This window comes from Telopea speciosissima, chromosome 6 (genome assembly GCF_018873765.1).
Source record: "Telopea speciosissima isolate NSW1024214 ecotype Mountain lineage chromosome 6, Tspe_v1, whole genome shotgun sequence".
In the NCBI taxonomy this organism is placed as follows: domain Eukaryota; kingdom Viridiplantae; phylum Streptophyta; class Magnoliopsida; order Proteales; family Proteaceae; genus Telopea; species Telopea speciosissima.
The window spans coordinates 66180314-66204778 of NC_057921.1; the positions used below are offsets into that span (position 1 = coordinate 66180314).

Below are 24465 nucleotides of genomic sequence, written 5' to 3' on the forward strand. Positions count from 1 at the left end.
TAGCGGAACTGCGGAAGGCCACATTTAATGACTTAAACAACACGTAATATTACCCCCAAAAAAAAAAATTCCGTAAATGATCTTCTTCCCCAATATGTCTATCGTTTTCTACGAAACAACAAAGATGCCCCATGACAAAGGATATTTACGTAATTTAAATGGCAAACATAAGACGTGACGACATGTTATGTCGCTTACCTGTAAACTATCAAACGATTCGAGGAGTTAGCTGTTGTTGATCTGTTCTGTTGATTGTTTCAAACAAGAATGTCGTCCGCCCCATGACTTCTCCCCATCACTTCTCCACCTGACACACAAATTGGAAAAAAAAGAAGTGCAAATAGAATTATAAAAATATAAAATGGTCGGCATATGGAATCTCTCCAGGATCTTTGATCCCCTCTAAGCGTTCAAGGATTTGTGCTATTTACCGAATTACGTATACAAATTTCACAAAAAACAAAAAAAAGAGAATTACGAATTCAAAACTGATACAGAATCCTCTGTTTGGGTTGAATTCAAATCACAGTAAAAAAAAAAAAAATTTCCTGTTTTTGGTGGGAAGTAGGAATAAACGATCACAACTAACTCTCCCCCAATCCTCTCTCCTTTTACAAATTCTTTATGTCTGATCTATCTGTACTCCGAAGAATTATTCTTCATTATACAGAAATGGAAAGAAGATGAACGAGGCTACAGCAGTGGTTGGGGCCCACAGGGCCAAAAATGAATGTTTCAGTTGCATGTGCGCCATGTGGTAGTTTCAATCTTTCATGAATGATCTATTTTTTTTTTTTTTTTCTTTTAATGCTGAAATCTTTCATGAATGATCGGTGCTGCATAGAAATGGAGGTTATTAGGGAGTAATGACCCTAATTTCTTCAATTCGAAAATGAAGAACGCATGTTGCAGTACATTACAGATCGATTACACTGAAAAAAGTGTTATTTTTTGTTGTTGTTTTTAAAGGTTAGATTATGGTTATTAGATCATGATCGTTATGTAAGAAGAAATGCAGATCGATCGACGGGGTAATTTCTGTAAAAGACAAGCATGTAAGTTTCAAACCTTAGAAAACAATTCGAGAGAAGAAATGAGAAGTCGATTTCTTATACAAACGGGGAGAGCTAGGGAGATCTAACCTGAATGTCAGGGAGTGGATTCGAAGCAGGAACGCGTTTTATCGAGCAAATTCAGCAAGAGCAAGGCTTACTGTGGCAAATGCTGTTCTGCAGGAACCTTCGAACGCAACGTTGATCGGAGCCTAGAGAAATAGAAACTGAAGGAAGGACTTCTCCTCTGTGACGAAATCCCTGAACAAGTACCGTAATTCGCATCAAGCGTGGCTGAGATTCGCCAGTGTATAACGCGATTTCGCTTTCTTTCAATTAATTTCGACAAGTTTCCGATACATCAGGGCCTGTAAGACGAACACGCAAGACGGTTCACCTTTCTCTCTCTTTCGGAGGTAATTAAGGTTTCTTATATACGGGACGGGAAGGACTTGCTAAAGAGCATCTAAGCACGTGGACGTTTCAATAGCCAGCGATGCAACCTGAGGGGAGTCACTGAGTATTGCTTTCATGGACCAAAATGCCCCTACATCTTTTTTCCAACGGGGAAGGGTAGTTTTGGTATTTAAGATTTGGGAATACCATAAGAATAATCGAATAGAAGGTGAAAGCCATATGTTGGGTTGCATGAAGAAGCCAAGTTCGGGGGGCTCCACCTATTTCGATCCCCATCTTCTTGTGGGCGCACTACCTCCTGTTTCCCGCCAATCCTAACGGCGAGGAGTTAAGAGGGAAGGAGATGATTGCGTGGATGATTCAGTGGTGCGGAGCTTTACAAAAAGCATCCTTTGACACCATTGAATACGGATCTGATACGTATATGACAGTTAAATAAGACGGAACCCCTGCATTGGAGAATTGTTTTCGGTGTCTACCGTTTGCGGTTGTAAGACTTTTCAAACACGAGATGACTAACCATCATGATTAAGAATTTCATGTTGCTTATATTGTAGCCTGTGGACTGTGGTGTAGGGCTGCAACAGGTCGGGTTGGGCCGGGTTTTGTAGAACCCTAGCTTAACCCTATCCCCTTAGCTGGGCCCAGGCCCGACCCGATCCTGACTTAGGGTCAGAAAAATCCAACCCTGACCTACTCTTAGGTAGGGTCAAGTTGACCCTGATTGGCCCTGATCATGGGGAAGGGAAAAGAAATGCATGGGTTGGAATGGACTGGGAAAAACATTTTCAATTTTACATAAAATAATAATATAATAAAATATATTATAACACTTATTATCTTCATATATATTACATTATATAAAAAAATATGGGTGAAATTTAAAGTTTATGATGTATAAATTATATCAATATATATTTTATAGTATAACTTAAATCTGGGTCGGGCCAAGCTTAGCTCGAGGCCTCAACCCTAACCCGACCCAACCCTAACTTAGGGCCAGAAATTTCCATCCCTGACCCACCCTCAGGGCCAAATATCTCAGCCCAGGCCCTGTTCGAACTTAGGGCGGCCAGGGTGGGTTTGGGCCGATAGGACCAAACTTGCACCCCTAAAGCCTAGTAGGTAGTACACGGTGTACTACTACTAGGCTTGATGGGCTGGACTTGGGCTTATCTTATTTTTCTGACCTCTCCTTGGACCTTAAATTGTATACCAACACCAAAATATGTTGAGGCTTCGGCTTACCCATCTGGCCCAGCCCACGGTGCATGGACCCAGGGTCGAGTCCAGTTTTGACCCTAATGCATGTACAATTAGACTTGGATCTAGTTTCTCCTCATCCATGGTGAGGACATCTCTCCTCACCAAAGAGATCTCACTCTTTAATTAGCATAGGGAAGGGTATTTTTGGCCCTGTATAATAGGGGGTAAGAGTTAACGATGACATACCCGCCATGACCCGGATACAAAAAGTTTACGTTGGATGTCATTATGTATATTTTAGAATACAAGAAGTTTTTTTCATATGGGCACATTTAGTTTTGACGTTTTGTCATGTGGAAGAGCGATGTGACAAATCTAAGCATTGGATATCTAGGAAATAGAATATATATGTCACGTGACAAATTTAATCATTTACATTACTATTTAATGTTATACTCTCCCGTGCATCAGTGCCTATCCATGAACTCCACTATATAGGTGTTCAATCTCTTGGTAGTCCCAAAATTTTCAATTCCTTGTTCTGCAACTTTGGAAAATTCAAATTGATCTAAAATTTGACATGTGAGTCTGGGACCTTATATATGTATATGTTAAACTCCAATAGAAGAAATAAAACGTGAATATGTAATATGTCATGTCGCTAAATTATGTACTAATCTTGGCTGTGTACATAAATCTACATGACTCATAATGAAAAAATTTTCATAAACCATGGATTTAGTTCACGGTATTGGTACTGGTAACTGATATCAAAATGTTTTTATTTTTATTTTTATGTGTAAGCGAGTACAAATGCATAGGCCATGGTTTGCCTGCAAGATTTTTTGAGGAAATGGTTTCTGTGGGGGAACATGTGGGCTGTGTCTAGACATAGTTGAAGTGACCTGACTGCCTCACGCACCCCATGAAAAGGCAGAAATACCCATTCTATTGATGCTTCAACGTGTCCCCATTGGCCCTACACACATGTACAGGCTACGCTCCCCCACAGAGAACTCTTCTCTAATTTTGTTTTTCCATTTTGAAGAAGGATAGCAATGTTTGGCCTCCAAATGGTCGGGGGGACTCGTTTAAAGGAAATAAAGTGATAGGTCACATTGCTCAATTATGCACTTGTCTTGGCTATGGATCCCATAGTTACCCCTAAATCTTTAGGACCTCTTTTTGATATCTTGTGGAGAAGCATCACAGTGTAATGGACTGAGTCGCCCAAAAGAAATGAAGTAAAGTGATAGGTCACATTGCTCAATTATGCACTTGTCTTGGCTATGGATCCCATAGTTACCCCTAAATCTTTAGGACCTCTTTTTGATATCTTGTGGAGAAGCATCACAGTGTAATGGACTGAGTCGCCCAAAAGAAATGAAGTGATAGGTCAAGTTAATTATGCACTATTCTTGGCTATGGACCCTACAATTACACATGTGGAAATCCATGGATGAAGTACAAACAAGTTTATGAGAACCAGAATCAGCCGAAAGATTCGACAGGAATTTGATTGGAATTGGCCGGATCGATCATGGTCGATTCTAATCCAAAGTGATTGATTCGATTTATCTGATTTAAACCATGGGTTTGCCACTAAAATTTTCTGATCTTTTTTTGGAGAATCATGGCGCAATGTGAAGACCAGAAATGGAAAAAAGATGAGTTTAAGATCAAATGGTTGTCACGGTGGGGTATCACCTACTCAGAGTATTATCAATTGTGCTAGTAGTCCCATCAAAAAAAAAAAATTATGCTAGTAGTTGTCTTCCAAGGATTAACTTTTATTCCATGGGTGTATTAAATGAGGAACGTACTCCTGTGTCGAGATGTAGGATCCACAACATCAAGTAGCGTTCTTTTTCCCTTAGGGGAAAAGAATGTTACTTGATCACATGCCCCTACGCCTAAACACAGGTGGGCATGAATGATCACCCCACACCCATGAAAATGCCAAAATCCTAGGCCCCATAGTGCTTGCACACATACTCCCATTGGTCTTTACGTTGGTGTTAGGGCATGTGATTAGGTAGCAATGAACAAGCTCACTTTTTGATTGTCTCTTAAAAGTAAGGTTTAAAGATTGGAATTGGTAGCCAAATTAATCAGAATCAGTATAAAAACCACAGTAACCCTAGTTTCCGTATAAGGATAGGTCAAGCTAGTTCGGTCTTGATCAAAATTAGTAGTTGGATCAGAATCAATACATTTCTAACCTTAGTTTTCACTTTTCATATAAGGATCAGTAAAGATTAGGATCACAAATTTTAAAAAGTTGGTTAAGCATCGTAAGAGTTTGGAGAAGCAAGTGATACAAACAAGATTATAGGTATCAACATCGGTATTTGTATCAGTATCTGGCCTAATTTCATTTCAAAAACTAAACCACTTGTTGCCTGATTCAGTGATTCATTCATTCCATATCAATATCAGACATTCGACCTTCGACGATACCGTTTCATATCGGCATGCATCAATATGATACCAATTCTTAGAACCATGGATTCAAGAATTTTTTTTTTAAAATAGAATGGATACAAGAAGTTCAAATTTACTATTTACGCAACATCATAAAATGCCACATGCGAAGTACTTGCTTAGGCAATATTGTAAGAGTGGCAATTCCTTGTCCTTCCTTTCCTCTTTAAAAACAATCTTGTTCTTCCTGGTGTCCTACACAACGAACATCGTCCATAAACAACATATCTAACAATCTGCGAAGGCGGGGTTTTTGGCCCAAAAAGTTAGAAGCGACGTCAATGTGTCGAGTGGATGGTATATAAGGTTTTGCTCAGGGGGGTTTTTGGCATCTCGCATCAATCAATTCTGTGAAAGTATCATCTATGTTTTTGTGATATTGTAATTTTCTTCTCAACTTTATTTGTTGGGCATTTGTTGGGCAAGAGATTGTTCTTTTGTTGCGTGGCCCTGAAGGGGGGTGAGGCAATGAGAGTGCATGAAGGGGGGCATCAATATGAATGAGATTTTATATTTTATGGGGATGGGGTAGTAATTTTGCTCACTCTTGTGTATAGGATAGAGGTCACGTGACCAGGCAGCGTTTTTTTTTCCTTACTTGTTTTAGCAAGTTTTTCCTATTTTTTGAATTGAATATTCAGATTATGTATGAATTGAATTAAATTGGTTATAGAAATCAAATTGAGTTGGTTCGATTATGAAAAGTATTCGATTTCAGTTTGGTTTCGATTTGTACATATTATATCTTGAACTCAAATAAAATTCAATTGGAAATTCGAACCGAACCAATTAACACCCTTACAAGTGCCATTGGAGAAGAGGGGAATGGAGCAAGTTTTAATAGATTTGCCTGAATCAAATAACAAAGAGTTGTGTTCTTACTTTAGTTCCCATGCAAGGTTCAGGAGAATATAAATAGGGATAGAATGAGTTCCGTCCATTACCATTTTATCTTAATCTCAATTAGGAATCATAAGGAGGAAGAAGCAAATAAAATTTTCAAAACCTATCATTTTTTGTGTTTTTCATTCTATAAACTTGAGGACCTTGCTAGAGTAGGCAGGCCAAAGGTATGGACACTCTCAAAAAATTAAAAAAAAATTAAAAAATCATAATATTAATAAAAGGAATCGAATACTAAAAAATGAAGATCATACATAAAACTAAACGATTCAAAAAAACATCCAAAGAATCGGGGATCAAGTAATTCTATCCAATTCAAATTGAACGATTCACTCGATCCAATTCTAATTCCTAAAATGATCTTACGATGAGAGGATTTCACTTTGCAGTAAGTAAGATGGGTGTGGACCTCGTAGACTTCATAAAAGATTGAATGGGGTTTGAGTTAATTAGGCAATTGTTGTCTGGCTATGTGGTTCCTACACAATTATGGGATTAATGAGAATGCAAAGAGAGACATCAATGGGGTGAGATTTTTTTATTTATTTATTTCAACAGAACGAGGTGGTTATTTCATGTGATCATGTGTCTAGGGTTTTTACGCACTGCCACGGCCTGGCAGGGATATTTTTCTTAATTTTTTTTTATTCTAAAATAAAATCATATCACGTATCAAAAGTAAAATTCTAAAGACATCAAGCCAAATGAAATTTTGCCTTTTGGAAAGACACACTTGTCATTCAAAATTTCAAACAAATAATGATCGTTGTTTTAACGACCAATCAAGCATTCTACTGGACGAAGAAAAGACAAGAGCAGGTTAACTCATTGGACAAAGATATGACAACCATAGATTATAGAGGGTTTTTTTTTTTTTTTTTTTTTTTTTTGGTAAAGCTATAGATTATAGAGTTAGTGGAGAGGGTTTCCTACGCTGTCAACGTGGGAAGAAAGGAATCTATATGCTATAAACCAACGTAGGAAAGATTTTATATTTTTTAAATAGATAAGATAAAATAAAAATATATGTGTGAGGCCCTCAATTTTTGTGAGAAAAGTCAGAAAACATGAAAATGAATCCCCATAAGAACAATGTGCGAATCTTTTTTTCTAAAAGAAAGAAAGAAAAAAAAAACTAAAAGCGGCTAGAAAATTAAGGAAAATGGCTTCATTGAGCAAAATAAAAAGAATTTGAAACACTACGCTAATTGGAACTTTCAATTTAATTGGTCAAGATCTAGAAATTTTTATAATCAATTTGATTCAAATTAGAATTGACCGGTCTGATTTTCGATTGTGCCCAATTCTCAAAATTTGAATGAGTCATTAACAACCTCAGATTTGTTTTTATTATTAGAATTTTATTTTTCAATTTTTTTATAAGTAAAATATTAGAAAATCAATGAAACTTATCTCTACAAGATTTTTGTATAAAAAAAATTAAAAAATCTGTTCATATCTTTGCTTGTTCTTCTCGATTGATTGATTCCGATCGATTCCTAACCAATCTTGACTTGATTTGAATTAGAATCCATGAAGGCTGATCTTGTGTTCGATTCCGAGTTTTTAAATCTTGCTATTGATCGCTCTTCAAATTCTGGTTAGATTAACTGGGCTTTCAGCTTCACTGAAAAAAAGAAAAAAAACCTTCACTGAAAAAAAAGAATTAGTAATGGGGATTTTTTTTTTGATGAGAAGTAATGGGGATTATGGGTTTGGATAAATGTGAATTTCTTTTTCTTCATGTGTTTTTTAGCTCAAAGCAAACGAATGAAGCCAAAGAGAATTAATACTTTTGGATAAGATGACAAAAGAGTCGCTGTTAGATCTCTCACTTCAAAATTAAAGCATAGATTAGATCATTGCATGAGCAGGTGGGCCAAGCATTGAATGTTTTTCTAACTTGAAAATTCAAAAACATTAAAAGGATCCAAATCCTTGGAGCTGGAATTTGTTAAATAAGGTGGAATAACCCACAAAAATATCACTTCAACTCAATACCTTAAAAGCATTAAGTGGAGAGTATCTAAGGATATATTTAGATGGGGGTACAAGTTCTCTATGGGCGGAGCGTGGCCCTTACATGTATGTAGGCCCACGCAAAAAGCATCGAGAGTGAGATTTCTACCTTTCATTGGGGGTGAGGCGATCATTTCGCCTCCACTATGACCATTATTCCCCAGCTTGAGCCTCATTTGATTAGATGCTGGTTAAGGATAAAACCATTAGTTCCATAAGAAGTCTCTCTCTCTCTCACTTTGACAATCTCAATGAACGTTAAACCGAAAAAAGAAAAAAGAAATCTCAATGAATGCAGCCTAATAGCATTAAATCATTTGAGTCTAATACATTACACAGGATACCATGATAGAAATGTTGACATAAAGTAGTTATGAATCTGACTATCACAAGATTAAGACAAAACTTTAATTAATATATTTTGTTTGTCATATCACAAAAAAAAAAAAGATTAAGACAAAACTTGTTTCTTTGATAGGACTACAGAGAGGGTGAGAGCAGTATTACACTTATAGGAGAATGTTCTTTATGCTGCAGTGCAGGCTGCGCTCAGGCACATGGGGGTGGGCGCAGTGATCATCCTGTCCCCCTAAGTGGCAGGCTCATGTACCTGGGCGCAGCCTGCACTGCAGCACAGAGAACAACACCCTTACACTTATACTTGTGTGTTTGTCTCTCTACTCTTCATATAAAATAACCTTGCTGCCTTCCTATGGTTGATACCATTTTGTTATAACTCATTGATGTACCTTTAATGCCAGTTGCTTAGAGAATCCTCTCTCGTAATGTAAGCAAATATGTTAGGCTTCATAAATTTTGTAATGTACGGATGGATTGGAATAGTTAAACTGACCAAATTAATTACTGTCATGTTTTTGATTTTCTGAAAAAAAAAAAAAAAAAAAAAAAAGAAAAAAAAGAAAGAAGATAAATACAAGTTTTGATGTTCGAAAATATCATCCATCATATGGGTAGGACCTAGGGGGAAAAATCCTCTCCAATTCCCTATAAGTGTAGTGCGGTGCATTTCAGGGCTGAGAGCTCAACACGTGGAAGATATTAAATCCAACGATGCTGAGTTTGAGAAGAAAAAAAAAAAAAAAAAAAAAACTGGGTCAATCGAGCTCTACACCGTTGGATTTAGCATCTTGTACGTGTTGAGCTCTCAACCCTGAACTGCACCACACTGCACTTTTAAGGAATTAGAGAGAATTTTAATCGGACCTAGGGCTTCTCAAGAAAGAAAGAAAGAGATAAAAAAAAAAAAAAAGATCACAGGGAAAATAGGTTCACTACATGTCCTTGTAGGAACCATTTCTCGATGCCTTGTCATGTAGATAACTACCTTAACTATTTTGACCATTGGATAGAGAGGTTATAGTTTGAATTAGTAGTCACTTGTCAAAATTCAAAATTTAATTCAACATAATATTTTTTTCATGTATTTTTTCATGTATGTCCATGTATATCTATGGTACTCTGATAAATACTACGTCTCCCATGGCCCTAGATTTTTAAAGCTATGGTTTACTTTGCCATGTGGTAAATTTTACTGAGGTTAAAACTTGACATGCGAGTATGCAACTTAAGAATGTAATTGTAGATAAAATTTTGGTCCCATCTAACCTGCCACGTGTTAATTATTTAATTTTTAAAATAGCATATAAAAAATTCCTACAACAGATGTGTAAAACTTGGCTTCCCAATCATACTTAGGCTATCTTTTTAATGCAAGAGAAGAAAAGAAAGAAAGAAAAAGATACCATAAAATTATTTTTATCATAAAAAGATATGGGTGGTGTGCCTAGTCTTTTTTCTTTGTTTTATTATATTTTTCAAATATAATTCTAATAAAAATTTAAAAAAAAAATCCTTCCACTCTATGACATGCACCCATTCTTCAACTAGCACAGATCATGTCCTTCTACAAGAACCGTCCAAGGACCTCTAGGTTGGTCACATAGGATCCACTGTGGGACCCATAGGAAAAGTGGATTGCATATCTCCATGTGAGTGGCCATGGAGGGCCTTGGACGGTACTTGTGTAAAGACATGATCCCCGTCTCTCCTTCAAGCCAATCAAACAATGAGATTTTAGGAAAAAATATCTCTTGCAATTCCTTGATCGGTACAGTTCCTCTAGTGTCTCTAATAAGAGGGAGATGAATCCATCCAGAGTGTTTGATCAGGGGTGGAATGGTCATTTCGCCCCCTTTTAGAGAATCGTAGATGATAAAGATCCGAGATTTTAGTAGGTGAAGTCATTCGGGTTTTCATCTCTGTGTGGAGCCCACATTTATGCATTTTTTATTTTCTGGGTTTAAGTGTGGAACCAATTTGAATACTGCGTTAATAACTTAATATAAAGAAAGAATGCGACATAGTGATTCCCACGAAAGATTAGAGAGAATAAAATAAATGAGGCATAAAATAAATTAGTAAAAATGGCTTTAATCCTTGATTACCCTGTGAGACCAACACGTGGTCATCAATTAACCGTGGATCTGTATGACATGATAGAAAGAGCAACAAAGGTCAGATTATGTTATTGGCAGAGGGTTTTTTACAACATCACTTTGGGATAGGAATATGCATGCCACACCAATGACAATGTAAAGAATGGCATCATTCATGTAGGATTCACATAAGTTAGAATAAGAATGTGTTAATATGGACTCACATCTCATTAAGTGGGAGAGTGAATCCTAGAATTTGCACTTATTTTTTTGCCCCTTATTTTAATTTTGGGTTTCCATGTAGAGAAAGATACAATGGCGGTGGGGATTGGGGAAGAATTAAAAAGGGAAACGAGAGTGGAGAATTATCTCCTCCGGTCCCTCCGTGTCCGCCCAGTTCCCCAGTTCCTCTAATAGGGGGTGGTGTATTCTATTCAGGCAGAGTGTTCGGGTAAGGATAGGGTGGTTATTCTAGCCCCCCCCCCCCCTCCCCATGTTAGAGGAACTGGGGAACTGGGCTGGGTAGGGAACTGGAGGAGATAAAGATCCAGCGAGAGCAAGGCAAGTAAAGCAACTAAATATTGTTATGGGCAAGCGGTGCGAGGCCCAATGAGAGTGAGTAGGGGCATAAATAAGTATAGGATTTTTTATTTTATGTGGGTTTGGTGATAATTTCATGTGCTCTTGTATGTGGTCGCAAGGGTCTCGGGACCAGAAAATGTTCTTTTTTCTATATTGTTATTGTGTTAGTTTAATAAGAGAAGGTGTCTCACATGACAGTGTAGGGAGAATCTCTTACCCAAAATCAATCACAGCATGAGAAATGGTTTTATTTAATAGGAGGCTTACATGATCATAAAGGAGAGAGACTATCACTGTGGAATCTGAATGTGAGAGGGTATAGGAATATATTTTCCCATAATTTAATAACTCCTCCATATAATTAATAGGTATATAGTAAATACAAAAGTTTTTTGACAAAGTTTTCCTCCACCCATAAAGTGCCATTCACCCACCATCCTAGGGTTTTGTATGTTCTAAAATACCCTCTCGAGTCACCCACTATCCTAGGGTTTCTATGTTCTCATAATTTAATAGCTCCTCCAGATAATTGGTACATAGTAAATATAAAAGTTTTTGGACAAAGTTTTCCTCCACCCATAAAGTAGGATTCACCCACCATATTAGGGTTTTGTATGATCCAAAATACCCTCTCGATACATATTCCCTCCCTCTCTAGCCCCACAGTGAATAGGATCCGTGGGTGGAGGAAAACTCGATCTTTTTTGTCTTTTATAAAAGTTTTTTTAAAAAAAAAAATTCTTTTCACTGATAGAAGATTAGAAGTTAATAGACAAGTTAAATTAGATTACGCAAATCACTACATTGGTCTCACTTATGACAGCAAAATTACAAAATCACCTTGCAAATGACAAGATGAGGTGTGAGTTGTGACCCTTTATTCTCTCTTTTTTTCCTTTATTATTATTCTGTAATAGTAATTAGTGGACATGATCTCTTTTATTGGGAATTTGACATAGCAGAAATTGGCAATAGGATCATACATCTTATATTCTTATGCAGTGCAAATAGAATTTCCCAAATAATCTTGATCAGAGGGGATTTTGAAATGAAAGTATAATATCTTAGGGAAATTATTTGTACACCCCATGTACTATTGCCCGATTGCTTAATACTCCCTTAAATTTAAATTAGAAAAATCTCGATCAACAAATTTTGAAATAGAAATATATAAAGTATACTAGTCATAAAAAATGCCTTCACATTAAAATATGGGGAAATGTTCTAAGAACTACCTATAATGTTTCTTATGCTTTCTCGTAATGAAATTTAATTTTTTAGTAAAAAAAATTATTTGCTGAGATCATAATCCACCAAACTTTTTCCAAATATTTAAAAGGAATACAATTTTTAATCCACATTGATTGAAATATTAGTAAATTACATGTCATTCCCTGATTTTTGAAAATACTCATCCGTCCCCCTCTACAATAATGGTGTTAGTCTGTTGTTAGTAATTGGTGTGAAAGAACTATTTTATTCTTGTACTAAAACACTAAAATTAAATTTATAATACTTCCCTTCAAAATCTATGTTTGGATGTCAAGGGTAGTTTAGGGATTTAAATTTATTTAATTGGCTGACATCATCACTTAACATCATAAAACTAACGGTAGAGACTAATTTGTCATATTGGGACCTAATACAGAGGGTGATTAAAGTATTTTCAAAAATCAGGGTGTGATGTGTAATTTACCCAAAAAAAATATAATTTTACCCAATTTCTTATTGGATTCTATTTTTTGAAATCAAGCCTGAATCGTTTTGTTTTGGTTTGGTTCACTTTTAAATGATCATCAGTTTCGATTTTAGTCTTAAATTGACACTCTTACTTTTATCCCACCCTACCTTTCTTCAAAGTAAAACACTTTTATGTAAGATTTTACGAGGGAAGAATGATTTTTTATTTTTTGGTAAGGAGGGAAGAATGATTTTATTACATGTGACGGTTAGAACTTTATTACACATAAAAATAAAAAATTATTAAATTCCATTAGTTAATTTCCTTTTCTTACATATGAACTTCTTCTTTCCCATTCTTTTTTGTCCACCAAACAAACGGACCTGAAAAATATGAAAATAAGAAAAGAGGGGGAAAAAAGAGGTTATCTTCCCTACACAAGCTTCGCGTGTGTCAAGAAATGGGGAATCTCTAGTGTAAATGCATCTTTCCATTCAGTGGTGGTGAGTCATGATCGATCATTGACAGTTGACACACCAGACACGTATATATATATATATAGATAGAGTGGCACCCAGCACCCATGACTAGTATTTATTAAATGGGCTTGATCATGTCATCCTTGATTGAGTGATGCACATTCTTGATTCCTCTCTTGGTCACTTAAAGGTTGTATCATCCAATTAAAGAGAGAAAGGGATGGAACCTCCAACTTCTCCTCTTGTTGTCACCACGTGAAATTTTTAGGTCTCTGACCGGTTTGTCAAGATAAGCTTATTTATTGTTATGTGGTCCAAGTATTTATCATTTTGTGGTTAGGTTAAATTGGTGCTTAAATTTTGTAAACATGTTATCAATTTAGGACAAATTTTACTTGACATGGTCCAATGTACACAAGTTTTGAGTGGAGCTCCATTTAATTCTACCATGTGGTAGTGGACAAAAAAAAATTGGTTGGCAACTCGAAAAAAAATTCTCTATAGTGCTTTAATCTTACGGTGTTTTGTAGTTCGGGCCTGAGAGCTCGACACGTAGAAGATGCGACATTCAACAGTGCCAAGTTCGAGAAGAAAAAAAAACTGGATCAATATTTGAGCTCACACCATTGGATGAAGCATCTTTCACGTGTCAAGCTCTCAGACCCGAACTGTTGCAAAACACCGCAAGATGAAGGAACTATAGAGGATTTTATCCGTTGGCAACTATGACTGTTGGATCGGCAAGTTTGGTCTATATTTGTGACAAACATAGTTTTAAAATCAGATCAAATCAACAGTCATATTAGAAAAATTCAAAATCACTGCATTTTTATAGGTATCGGTATCATGGTCATAGGAATCAATATTGGGAATGATATTTATGACCAATCCGGATCAAGCTGCAAGGCTTGAAAATGTCACTTCTTGAGATCGGTCTACGGATTGGCCCAGTAGTGGCCAAGATCATGGTTCTAAGAATCGGTATTGGCCCAATATCGGCCAATCAATTTATAACAATTTGTATTGGCCTAATCATGTTTCGAAGAAATGGTATAGGCCCATATCAGTCCAGATCAGCCCTATATCAATCCGTATTGGCCCAATATCGGTATTAATCGGCATAGTATCTGTCCAAATTGGGGGCTAGGATCGACCATGAATCGGTATTGGCTATCAATTGATTCGACCAATCAGATACCAATTCTTAGAATCATGATCAGTTTTGTATTGGGTGGTAAGTATCAGTATCGATAGTGGTTGATGTCAATACGATCGAAAAATTATTTTTGTACGGGAATTGTCGACCCATATTTGTATGTAAATCAATATCGGAATACCGACACCAATACCATGAACTAAAACGTTCGGGGTGGGGCTTTTGTTTTGTTTTCTCCTCGTAGAAAACTTAAAATAAAATAAAATAAAAAACTAGATTTTTTTTGTTGTTGTTAATTTGAACTCTTGTCTGGTTTTGAAGCTATGTTTACATTTCAAATTCTAGATCTAGATTTATTTAAACCTTTTATTGGTAAACATTTAGATTTAATTATACACATCACTGTACATTGACATGCTATTCTTTGTAGTTAACGTCAAAGTGTGCACCCCCTTTTGGCAGTTCCAGATTTCAAAGTTTTATTTTGCTGACTAGATTAATTTAAATTAAGCTGTAACTTGAGGTATAAGCAAGAGTCCTTGGGATGTACCTAGTCACAAAATTTGGACTCCAACATTGCAAGTGGTTGATATTAATATGATAATTATCAATTCAATTAAAGGTCTTTGAGAATTTAATTTTAGGGAGAATGTTCTCTGTGCCGAGGGTGCAGGTTGCGCTCAGACACATGGGGGTAGGCTCAATGACCACCCTGCCTCCTTGAGTGGCAAGCCCATGTGTCTGGGCCCAACCTGCGCTGCGGCACAGAGAACATGAGTCCTTAATTTTATTAATTTTTATTGGGATAAGAGATCGATGTCTGGTTGTGTAGCACCTGTAACATTGTGGGGGCCAATAAGAGCGCATGCAGAGGCATCAACATAGATGTGATATTTTGTTTCATGGGAGCAAAGATGATACTTTTGCACTAGACATAGGAGCCATCTGACCACGTAGCATTTTTTTCCTCTTTATCGATATTTGAAATTACAAAGATAAATACATAATAGATCATATGATTATATGGTAAAGAACTCTTCACTATTTGCCACTTGGCAATATACATGGGATAGTCCACGTGATAAAGAACACTACATATATCTCAAAGGGCAAGTTTAATCCAAATTAAGGAAAGAAAGTTGTATCTTTTTTAATTTAAGCTATTTCTTTTATTCATTTTTAGTTGAAATTGTACCAATGAGATGCTTGGTTGCTCCTCTCTCTCATGGACTAAACCATGTACTATCTACCATGTGACAAATAATGAAATGTTATATTTCACTAGGCACGGCGGCAAGGGAGAAATACTCCAACTCATGAGCCTTGAGAGCATAACCATGAATCGTCGTCCTTATATGTGTCTACGTCTGGCCAATGAGATCTGTTATTAACTAAAAACAGTCTATAATGGTGCAAAGCTTTAAATTGGTCGAGATTGATTAAGCCCAATTAAAATTGATCAACTCTACTAATTGACAACCTTATTTTCTTCTCTCTAATTATGCGAGCTCCTTGTTGAAACTGTTTTCCATGACGTGATTGGTATCCGAGCATATAAAGAAAGTAAAATTTTCCTCTGAATGCATACCTTGTTTATGGGATCTTAGAACACTATTAAAATTGTTATTAACAAAAATTTTAAATTTAAAATCGAATTGAATCTATCAATAAAACTTTAGATTCAGTCCCTCAGATTTAAAACCCAACGATTCAGTCCCAGAAATCTTAGAATTACTTCCAAACTATATTCTCGGGTGGGGATTTTAACAATTTATTACCTTCATGCTCTGTGCTAGATCGATGAAAGACAAAAGAAAGGGTTAATAATTATCCAATACCTCGCGACATACTATATTAAATAAATAGAAACAGAGCATCCCGACAGCCCAATTGATGTTGATGGGTACGAGTACAGCCAAAAACATTCACAATTTAATACCTTTTATTAATGTATCGCTTTGATATTTAATTTTCTTTTTCTGTTTATAAGCAAACAGACTTCTATTTATTAATAGTAAAGTCTGGATTCACTCAACATCGAAACGATAAAGTCACACAGGGAGGATTCACTGAACTAATACCAAAAAATTACAACTTGCCCCACCTCCCTCCCTCCTACCGGACACAAACAGGGGTGGGCCCTACTCGGGTAGGGGTAGAGTGGTCGTTTTGTCTCTGTTTGTGTCTGGTAGGAAGGTCTTAGGAGGGGCAAGACGTTGGAGAGGAGCCGAATGCGTTCACACCTCCTTTTACTTCTATTTGTGTAAACAAACCTAACAACTCCTAATTAAACTATTCAAGATAGATTTTACCATATTTTTATATGGCCTTAGATGCCATTTATAACAAAAAAAAATCTCAATTCTATATGACTTTTTATATATGTTTAAAGGGATTTTCTTATTGACATCTTTTAAAAATCACAAATTGTTAAGCAGAATTTGCACACTAGCAATTTGGCAATTTTTTTTCTCACATTATTATTATATGAAAGTTGAACATTAGATTTTTGGGAAATTTACAAAAGACCTCCTGAAAATGGATCAAAACTCAGATCACCCCCTGAAATTTAAAAATACTCAGATCACCCCTTCTACACTAACGGTGTTAGTCTGCTCTTGGTTGTTAGTGTAAAAAGACTATTTTACCCTTATACTAAATCATTAGAATTAAATTTATAATACTGCACTTTCCTTCATCTTCAACCTAAGATACCCCACCCCTTCCTTGCAACTCCGCTGGCAGCACCGCCACCACCACCGTCGCCGCCGCGTTGCTGCCGCTGCTTCTCTTTACTTAGGGTTTCAATAACCCCGCGACTTAGGGTTTCAATAACCCCGGGAAGAGAAACTGAAAAGAAACCTTTAATTGGCTAACCTCATACTTTTTCTTCTTCTTCTGGTGTTCTATTTTTTTTCTTCTTTCAACACAGATCTCCTCTTCTTCCTCTCTGCGTTTCTTCTTCTTCTAGGGCTAAAAGACAGGAAAGGTAAAGGGTAGGAGAGTCACTGTTCATCTCCACCCCAAGTCGCTTGGTTAGATTTTTTCAGGAATTTGGGTGACAGAGAGAGCAGAGGAGGGAGAGAGACAAATAAGCACTCACCCACTGACCCACCTCTTCCTTGTACGAGCGCCCTGTCCACTGCATCTTCTCCGACGTCACAAAGAACCTGGGACGAGCCCTAACGTTGGTCTGCAAGTGCAAGCACAGTGGCCTCCTTCGCTGCATCGTCACAATCACCAAGCCCTTCAACCTGCGTCGTCCTTGTAATTTTGGCAGAACCCGTTTGATTTTGGAGTTCATTTCTTCGTTCTTTTTTATTGAACAAATCAAACACCAACATGCATTTGTGCTTGGAAAGATGAACAATAAAGCCTGATTTTTCTACTTTTGTTTTTGTTCTTCAAGATTCCTTATTATGAGTAATCTGGAATGGGTTTTGTTGGTTCGATTGTTTTTTCACTTTTGGATTCTTTGACTAGTGATTAAATTCATGGCTCTTGTTCCTATTGCACACTCTGTATGCATCTCATCGTTATGGTGTCCACCAATTTTAAAAATGGTTTTGTGAGTTATTTTTACATTTATCAGAGAAACTAGTGGTAATTAGGTTTCAGTTTCAGATGGATTTGAGGGATTTCGTTTCTGCTTCGCCACAGATTTACAATGCACATGGGATGCACAGGGACGGGATAGAGCTGGGTTTGTTGCGGTGGTGTACAGCGGTGAGATGTTTGGCGGTGGGTGATTTGAGGTGGATGATGGCGGGACTGTGGTGATGTACAGTAGCTGGGGTGAGAGGTTGCATGGCAGATCAAAAAACAGCTCTTATGTTGCTGCTGCGAAGAGGGTTTGATTGGTGGCAGCCATGGCGGTGGAAGAGGATCGTCGGCTGCAATGGTGGCAATGATGGTGGTGTTGGCGGAAGAAGAAGAAGAAAAGCAAATAGGAAGAAGAGGAAATTCGTTGTCTTTCTTCAGTTCGGCGAACTTCAGTTTTGGAGTTGCAGGTCATTTAGAAAGAGAGTGAATAACGAAGAAGAAAACATTAGAATTTGGGGGGGTTTTCTCTACAAGGGTAATATTGTAACTTTATGTTGCACAAAGGTAGTTTAGGATTTTAAAAATTATTTAAATGGCTGACTTCATCGTTTAACGGTGGACCACTAACGGTAGGGTGGATTATGAGTATTGGGCTCTATTCTAGGGGGTGATCTGAGTATTTCAAATTTCAAGGGATGATCTGAGTTTTGATTCATTTTCAGGGGTGTTTCATAAATTTCCCTAGATTTTTTATAGAAGGAATAACAACTTGAATTTTTTTAATGCAAGCCCACGATGAGAGATGTTTTATTCGTCCAAGAGGGGCAAAAAGTTTAATACAACAATGGAATAAATTCATCTAGAAAAGTCAAATCCCATAACCAATGATGCGGGTAGCACAAGGCCCATTTAACAATACAGTGAGTCTCTAAAGTGTTAAAACAATTTACATGAGAAGAGTGAAAGACATCTCAACAACTGATTACTTTTGTTCCATCCCTCTCTAAAGGTTGTCATGAATCTTTTACTGTACTTTTGTCCTTGGGGAAAAGTGTGTGTGTGTGGGATTCGGATCCTGAACTTTCGAGCTGCTCCTACTGTCGTGCATCCCAAACACAGCAAGGCGGTAAAGGCCGCCTTACCTTTGCTCGGGTAGGGGTAGGCCGGTCTTTTTGCTGCCGTGCTATGTCTGGGATGCACACGGCAATAGGGGCAGCTCGGCAATAGAGGACCCCGACTTGTGTGTGTGTGGGAGGGGGGGGGAGATGGAGGGGTCTATATGTCACACCAATGGTAGTCACTTATTCAAATTTCAAAATCAGATCAGTTGAATCAAGCCGACTTGGATCCAAATTGGTTGTGACTGATCCTATTTCTAGATGTTTTGTTGCGACCAATTCTAGGATTTTTGGGATTGAATCGTTGGATTTTCTGATCTAAGGGGTTGATTCTAGGTTTTTTTGGGACTAATTCAACCTCGGATTTCAAGTTTAAAATCTTAGATGATGGTAGTGCTGATAATGATATTATTCGTATGGAACTCACATGGATTAGAAGCAAGAAAGAGTGTTTCAATGTGGTTCATTATGTGAGAGGGTGCATGTTGTAATCTGCACTCCGTTGTCATGCTTTTCCTTTTCTAGTTCCTTGAAAAAAAAATGAAGAATAAGAGAAAATAAAATAAGAAGATTCTAGGGAGGAATCTACATGCCACACTAACGGTGGTGTAGACAAAAGTATCATCCACATGGGCCCATGTGAAAATGATAAAAATCCCATGTAAGAGGAAAACAATATCATGGCATTGTGCCAAACTTTTTTTTATGAAAATATAAGAGAGGGTTCCTTGAGCAAGCATCATAAGGAGTGACAAATAGTTTCATACATGGGGGCGCGGGGGGGGGGGGGAAAGAGGTCATTTCATGTGAAATGGGGGGAAAGAGAGAATCCGGCAATTTATCCATCCTGGTTGGCTCAAAGAATATTTTCCCTAACCATATAAACAAAAGGATATATAATTGAAGGAAAAATGAACTCTACTTGGTCGTGCCCCTACGCATAGACACACGGGGTTGGCAAAATAGCTACCCCACCTAAATGTAAGAGCCACGTGATGAAGCAATGTTCTCTTTCCCTATGTGTGTGTTTGTGCCCCCTATGCCCAGGCCCAGACACACAAGGTTGGTAAAATAACCACCATACCTCGTGTTGGATGCCTGGCCGCCTGGGCGTGCTCTCCCATTGCCCCCCCCCCCCACTGGTGTAGGAGCCGCACTACCACTTTCCTATAATTGAATTAAAATATTAAATTGGATAAATGACCAATCTAAACCATTCTTTAGACATCTAATATCAAGAACAGCCATATCACCTATCCACGGGGGATAACTAGAAGGGTCATCACTCATAATAGACATTCTATGGACGGGACCGTTCATAAAAGCTTTTGCCTTTTCCTGTTCTTGTTTTTTAATTTTTAATTTTTACATTTTTTAATTTCAGGCGATGAGGATATGAGTGAAGGTTTTTTTATCGGAGGTCGCGATGGCGGTGGGCTTCGAAGAATTCTGAGAGGCTAAGAAGCGAACGGCGCAATCCACAGCAGGAAGAGGATTCGTGTTTTCGTCTACGGAATAGTAATAGAGCGGTTTGAGAGTGGTTTCTTGGCTGGTTATCCGGCAGTGGTGAGCGGTTTTCTGGTGGTGGTGGTGCGTTCCACGAGTTATCCTTATCACCAGGTAGTATTCCAGTTGATGGTCGCAGTGAGAAGAGTTTCGCCATGAACGGTAATGGATATAGCAGAATGGAGTCCGAGTATATATGGAGACACCACAGACATGAAACAAGAGAGAACCAGTGTAGTTCTGCTCTTGTTAAACACATCAAAGCTCCTGTTCATCTCGTAAGATCTCCTTTCTTTCGATCGGTCAATACCTCTCTTTTCTTGAACAAATCTAGGCCGTTCCCGATATGTTTGCTTTCGTGTTTCTGACGCTTCCGGATGTTCACTGTTGCTGATTTTTCTGAAAGATTTGATTGTAGGTTTTATTTTTTCCGACGTGTTTTGAATGAAATTTTCGGTGTAGATCTGATTATTTCTGCTCGATCTGTAGTGGATTGTTTTGTTTTAGATGATCGAATACTGAATCCTGCGTATTTTCTGGAGTGGTACTAATCATTCTGGTGCTGCTTTCATTGTGGTTTTTCTGCTTACACGTCTGTCAAGTTAAAAACTTTAAACTCTATTTAGTCATGTATCCGGATTTGGTCAGTATCCTGTGGACTGTTCTACCGGTAAAAAATTTGGGTTTCTAACGAAGCTCGGGACGGTTTCGGTTAGGTAGGATGGAAGATTTTGAAAATCTTTGGATTATTTCTTCCTCTTTTTCTTTGTGGCCTGAGTGTTTGAATTTCTGTTTTTACCCGAGGTTTTCTTGGCTTCGGAATTGTTCCCTTGTAAGCGAGGTCTGGATTAGATGACTTCTTTTTTTTGATAAACAAGTTATCTTCGTATAGCATATCCCGGAAGGATTTAGTTTTCCGATAGTCCTGATTTCTTGTAGATAGGAATTCTGGAAGTTGAAGAATGAGACTTATCAGAATTCAGATGATTTGTTTGATACCCTTTTCTGCTGAATAAGATTAAAACTTCTGTTTTCTTGGCATTCCATGCAATTATGCCTTCCCAAATTACTTAATTCCCCCCCCCCCCCCTCCTTCTTTCTATCAGGTATGGTCATTGGTGAGGAGATTCGATCAACCACAAAAATATAAACCCTTTATCAGTAGGTGCGTTGTGCAGGGGGAACTTGAGATTGGTAGTGTCAGAGAAGTAAATGTTAAGTCTGGGCTCCCAGCCACAACCAGCACTGAAAGGTTGGAGCTTCTTGACGATAACGAGCATATCCTCAGCATCCGGATTGTCGGTGGGGATCACAGGCTAAGGGTCTGAATTTTTCTCTTACTCTTACACTTTTCTCTTCCTTTTACTCTGTTCTTCTTTGCCAATTCATTTTTGCACTCAAATAGGATTTTAAATATGGCTAGTAATGGATTACGATATCACAGACGACAACCAAGATGAATTTCGTTGGTGCTTTTAAGCAGAAATATTATTAAATTTACTTGAACCACTATGTTGTTTGCCATGGTTTTGGCATGATTTTCATGTGCACTGGTTTCCTGGCTTTTCTCACTGAAAATTTATAGGCTCTGTCTACAAAAGACAGGAAGTAAAATTAAATTTAAATTAAATATAAAATTTTGAAATCATTACCTAATATAATTGTGTAGCTAACTTTCAATCAGTCCAAATTTGATTCTTAATTTTAGCAGTCAAATTCCTTGAATTTGAAAAGGAAAATAAAGATCAGATCTGAAAAATATAATTACCAAATATAGTATGAGTTTTAAGTAGTTTATGCAATTATTATTAATTTTTTATTTTTTAAAAATCAATTTTACTTCCCTTCCTTTATTTCCCTTGCAATCTGTGTCGTGTGATGTATTCCAATGGTTTTGAAAGCGTTTCATTGTGTTCTGGTCAGGTTAATTGAGATTTGGTGAAACATGACTTGTTCTAGAGTAATTTTTGAATTCTTTGGCTGGAAATGAGAATTTGTCTTGAATAGTCGTCCCTTAAGTGAGTAAGTGACTACTGTGAATATCATTTGAGATTTTTCGTTCAGATTCATGACATAATTCAACTGATTGAAGTGACTTTAATCTTCATTAAGTTGTTGAAGTAGAACATTTATCTGTATCTAAAATGTTTTTTAAAATTGGATGTGATTCACTTTCTGAGTCTCTGAAAAACCAGCCTACTGCCCTATATTCTTCTTATTGGCTTTGACAAGACATTATTTTCTCGAATCCTATTCATGCGTCTGTATCCGTCGGTTATCGCAGTTCTAAAATTTCTTAACAGAGGAATTTCTTAGACATCTTTTTCTTTGTAATTACCTTTTATTCTTTTGGTTGAGTCAGGTTGGTTCCTAACAGTGGCATACATGCAGTTTGGAGAAACACCATGTTGGTTCCACCTGGAAGACCTATGGGCCAAAAATCTGTTTCTACTGAGTCCAGCATTCAGTTTCAGTCTTTCACATCTCGTCTGGTAGATCATGAAAAATAACATTAGGAGTCCTTGAAATTTTTTCTAGGACAGTTTGTCTGATCCGATGTTTGTTCCTGAAGCTTATTCTTCTTCTTCTTTTTTGGTGGGGGTGGAGGTGGGGGCGGGTTTTGTGTGGGTGTCCATTTGCAATTTTTGCTACATGTCTGCCACTGTATAGCACAAAAGGAAGCTGCTGCTTTAGCTCAAGTGTTCCTTGAAACAAAGAGCCGTCCAGATGTAACTATGAATACTATATTTTGTTTTGGTTGATTGAACCTCTGACATCATTTCTCATGTGGTCACATGCACAATGACAGGCAGAGGTTCCTGCCAGTACATTGTACTTGGATTACTAATAGGACAAGATAGCTTCAGTTGTTTTTCACTCTTCAATTATCTTCCTCTGTCAATCAGCAAAACCAGCCCAATTATCTTTCTAACTGTTTTTTCTCTTATTTTGCAGAACTACTCATCAATCATAAGCCTTCATCCTGAGATCATTGATGGGAGGCCAGGGACCCTGGTGATTGAATCATTTGTGGTGGACGTGCCCGATGGAAATACCAAGGATGAAACTTGCTACTTTGTTGAGGCGCTGATCAAGTGCAACCTCAAGTCATTGGCAGATGTCTCGGAGCGGCTGGCGGTGCAGGACCGAACCGAACCAATAGACCGAAGCTGAGTAGGTGATGTTGGTCAGGGGGAGATGGGGTGGTGGAGGCTCCGATGGCCATGGATGAAGCTTCGGAGGCTTTCGGATCTTGGAAGCTTTGGAGACAGACTGGTAACAGCTTTTCTTCCCTCTAGGGGGAGACTTTGCTCCCTCTTCTGCTTTTGTTTGTTCTCGTGTTTTGTTGTTAAAATGATAATGGAATTTCCTGTCTCTTTAGTACCTCAAGAAGAACATCTCCCGTCATAGAAACTTGATCTATGAATTAGACCAAAAGAGAAACAAATGCCAAAAAAAAAAAAAAAAAAAAACTAGGTTCTCTTCTGATTTTCCTGAACATTGGCCATGGTGTATTGATCTGTGGTTGTATATATCTCTGCTGCAAAGAGTTGGTGTTTGTAAATGGATATCTGTGCTGTAGTTGTACTAGTTGCAGAAAGAGATGGAGAGAGTCTCAACGTGTAGGAATACAAAGGCTGCTTGGTAGATTTATGTATACCGGTATTAGTATGCTATTTACATTACCGTTATTGTTACTACCTGGTGTGGATTAGTAGTTATTAGGCTTTGGAAATAAAGGCATATGAAATGCTTCCAAAAATAATTAATGGCCTTGTTCGCTGGGAAGGCCATGTTCACTTGCTTCTTTTCTTTTCCTGTTTCTAATACAAATTTACACGACAGCATTACAAACTGGGATG

At 37.5% G+C, this 24465-nt stretch overlaps 1 protein-coding gene across 1 annotated transcript; it reads left to right on the top strand.

Annotated features, from left to right (window-relative positions):
* Positions 1-6028: 6028 nt before the first annotated feature.
* On the top strand, positions 6029-24181 carry LOC122665116 (abscisic acid receptor PYL3-like). Its single transcript, XM_043861184.1, has 4 exons — positions 6029-6033; positions 20701-20880; positions 21709-21924; positions 23558-24181. Exons 2-4 carry the CDS (start codon positions 20758-20760, stop codon positions 23774-23776), a joined length of 558 nt encoding a protein of 185 aa, XP_043717119.1. The 5' UTR covers positions 6029-6033; positions 20701-20757; the 3' UTR covers positions 23777-24181.
* The last annotated feature ends 284 nt before the right edge of the window (positions 24182-24465 follow it).

What these genes read in the sequence shown, in the direction of transcription:
- LOC122665116 (XM_043861184.1), top strand. Translation starts at nt 20,758, where the DNA reads ATGAACGGTAATGGATATAGCAGAATGGAGTCCGAGTATATATGGAGA. An exon ending in TCAAAGCTCCTGTTCATCTC is followed by an intron (nt 20,881 to 21,708) that starts GTAAGATCTCCT and finishes TCTTTCTATCAG; the next exon opens with GTATGGTCATTGGTGAGGAG. An exon ending in GTGGGGATCACAGGCTAAGG is followed by an intron (nt 21,925 to 23,557) that starts GTCTGAATTTTT and finishes CTTATTTTGCAG; the next exon opens with AACTACTCATCAATCATAAG.